Below are 2344 nucleotides of genomic sequence, written 5' to 3'. Positions count from 1 at the left end.
CCCATTTTCAATGGGAATATTTTCCATTTTCTTCATTGTTTTTTAATAAATGGCCTTTATTGTGTTGAGGAATTTCCTTTCTATTCCTAACTTAATGAGTGCTTCTATTAGAAATGGGTATTGGATATTGTTAAATTCTTTATCCGCATCAATTGATATGATCATATAGTTCTTAACTTTTATCTTGTTTATGTGGTGGATTACATCAATTAATTTTGCAATGTTGAACCATCCTTGCATCACTGGTACGAATCTCACTTGGTCATGATGTATTTTTGTTTGTTTGTTTGTTTTTATGTTGTTGGATTGTATTGGCTAGGATTTTGTTGCGCAGTTTTGCATCTATGATTATGAGGGATATTGTTCTGTAGTTTTCTCTTTGTGGGATCTTTGGTTTGGGTATCAGGGTTATGCTGGCTTAGTTGAATGAGGTTGGGAGTTTGCTGCCCCTTTCTATATTCTGGAATAATTTGTGTAGAATTGGTAACAGGTCTTCTCCGCATTCTTGGTAGAATTCTCCAGTGAAGCCATTTGGTTCTGGACTTGTTTTGGTTGGAAGTCTCTTGATGACCTCCTCTATATCTTCTTTTGCTATGGGTCTGTTCAGGTTTTTTTTTTTTTTAGCCTTCCTGCATTAATTTGAGTAGAGAGTGAATTTCTAGATATTTATCCATGTAATCAAGATTATCAAGTTTAAGTGAATACAGTCTTTCATAAGACTGTGTTACTATTCTTTTTATTTAATCTGAATATGTTGTGATGTCTCCCATTTCATCTCTAACTAAATATTTTCATTTACTTTCTTTTCCTTTCTTAAATTTACTAGTTTACCAATTTTGACAAACTTTTCAAAGAACCCTTTTTCAAGAACCTTTTTGATCCTTTCAAAGAACCAACGTCTTGTTTTGTTGATTTTTCCCATTCTGTTTTCCAGCTCATTTATTTCTGCTCTAATTTTTTAAAAAATCATTTATTGGGAGCTCTTATAGATAACATAACATTCCATAGTTCTATCACATCACACAGTATTATACACTTGATACCACAATCACGCTCAAAACAGTTTTCTTCTTCTTGAACTCATTGATATCAGCTTCCCTTATCGTCTCCTTCCCCCACAATACCTCGCGAGGAACCCTTATTCTTAGTTTTTTTCTATAATTGTTTGTTGGGGGTTTTTTTTTTTGCTATGTGTTAATCCAGTATATCTAGTTGCATACAATTCTATTGTTTGATCCCATCAAGTGGGGTTATACGGTCATCAATGCTATCAGCTCCCCATCCCCTCTCCTCCTCCCCATCTCTCTTCCCAAACCCTCACAGAACCATTATTCCTGTTATTGTTTCTGAAGGGTTATCTATCTTGACTTCCATGTATGGAAGGATCTTAAATATACAAATGAACATATGAAAATCTAACATGATTAATGAGGTAAAGAAAGTAAAAACCATAACAGTAAGGGGAGGAAACATTAGAGAATAATACGATAGTTATGTAGTTCATCAGTGCCATACTGCACCCTGGATCACCCTGGATTTAGCATCCCTTCAGCATGGCCCTTCTGTGAGGAACTGTCCAAATATCTTCCAGGTGAGTTTTGGGTCTTCACTGCATTCGTGTCCCTTCATATTGATCTGATTGCTTGTTTTTAAACTTCTGATACCTCTTCCCATCCACACCACATGATCACATAGGTATGCTTCTTCATGTGGGCTTTGTTGCTTCCCTGCTAGATGGCTGCTTGTTTAACTACAAGCCTTTAAGACCCCACACACTATCTTTTAATAGCCAGCACCATCAGCTTTCTTCTCCACATTTGTTTATGCACCCGTTTTGTCTTCAGCAATCCTGTTAGGAAGGTGAGTATCATACAATGCCACATTATTTGAGCAAACTTGTTCTTGTACTGAAGTAAGAGTTAAGAAGAGGCCCAAAGTTCATCTGCTTCCTTGTTGCACTTATATATATGTATATATATACACACACACAAATATTTATATATCTTTTTCTTTCCTCTTACCCCACTTTTATGTTTACTCATTGTTCACCTCTAAGTAATTTCTCTCCGATACAATTCGATTGATTTAATATCACCAGACTGTTGTCCTTGTTCTAACTGTTGGAGGTGTTATGTTAAAGTGTTGAAATTTTTTTTTCTCTTTTTTTTAATTGCTATAAACTTACTTCTCAGAACTGCTTTTGCTGTGTCCCATAAGTTTTGTTATGTTGTGTTATCGTTCTTGTTTGTTTCTAGAAACCTCCTAATTTCAACTCTTATTTGGGCTATGCAATTATTCCTGTGACTATAATTTCCGTTTTCCTGGCTAGATACCTGACCAGTAC

General features: G+C 35.3%; 1 protein-coding gene across 1 annotated transcript in view; it reads right to left on the bottom strand.

Moving 5' to 3' along the window:
• DCHS2 (dachsous cadherin-related 2) overlaps positions 1-2042 on the bottom strand; it is a 119738-nt gene extending 117696 nt beyond the window's left edge. The window contains 1 exon segment of the mRNA XM_045295799.1: positions 2022-2042. Within this exon segment, the coding sequence (XP_045151734.1) occupies positions 2022-2042 (21 nt within the window).
• Between the last annotated feature and the right edge of the window lie 302 nt (positions 2043-2344).

This window comes from Echinops telfairi, unplaced genomic scaffold (assembly GCF_000313985.2).
Source record: "Echinops telfairi isolate 266 unplaced genomic scaffold, ASM31398v2 ScPeMD7_5868;HRSCAF=6743_1, whole genome shotgun sequence".
NCBI lineage: Eukaryota > Metazoa > Chordata > Mammalia > Afrosoricida > Tenrecidae > Echinops > Echinops telfairi.
The sequence above is the reverse complement of the archived record's forward strand: the minus strand, read 5'-3'. Positions and strand labels throughout refer to the sequence as shown.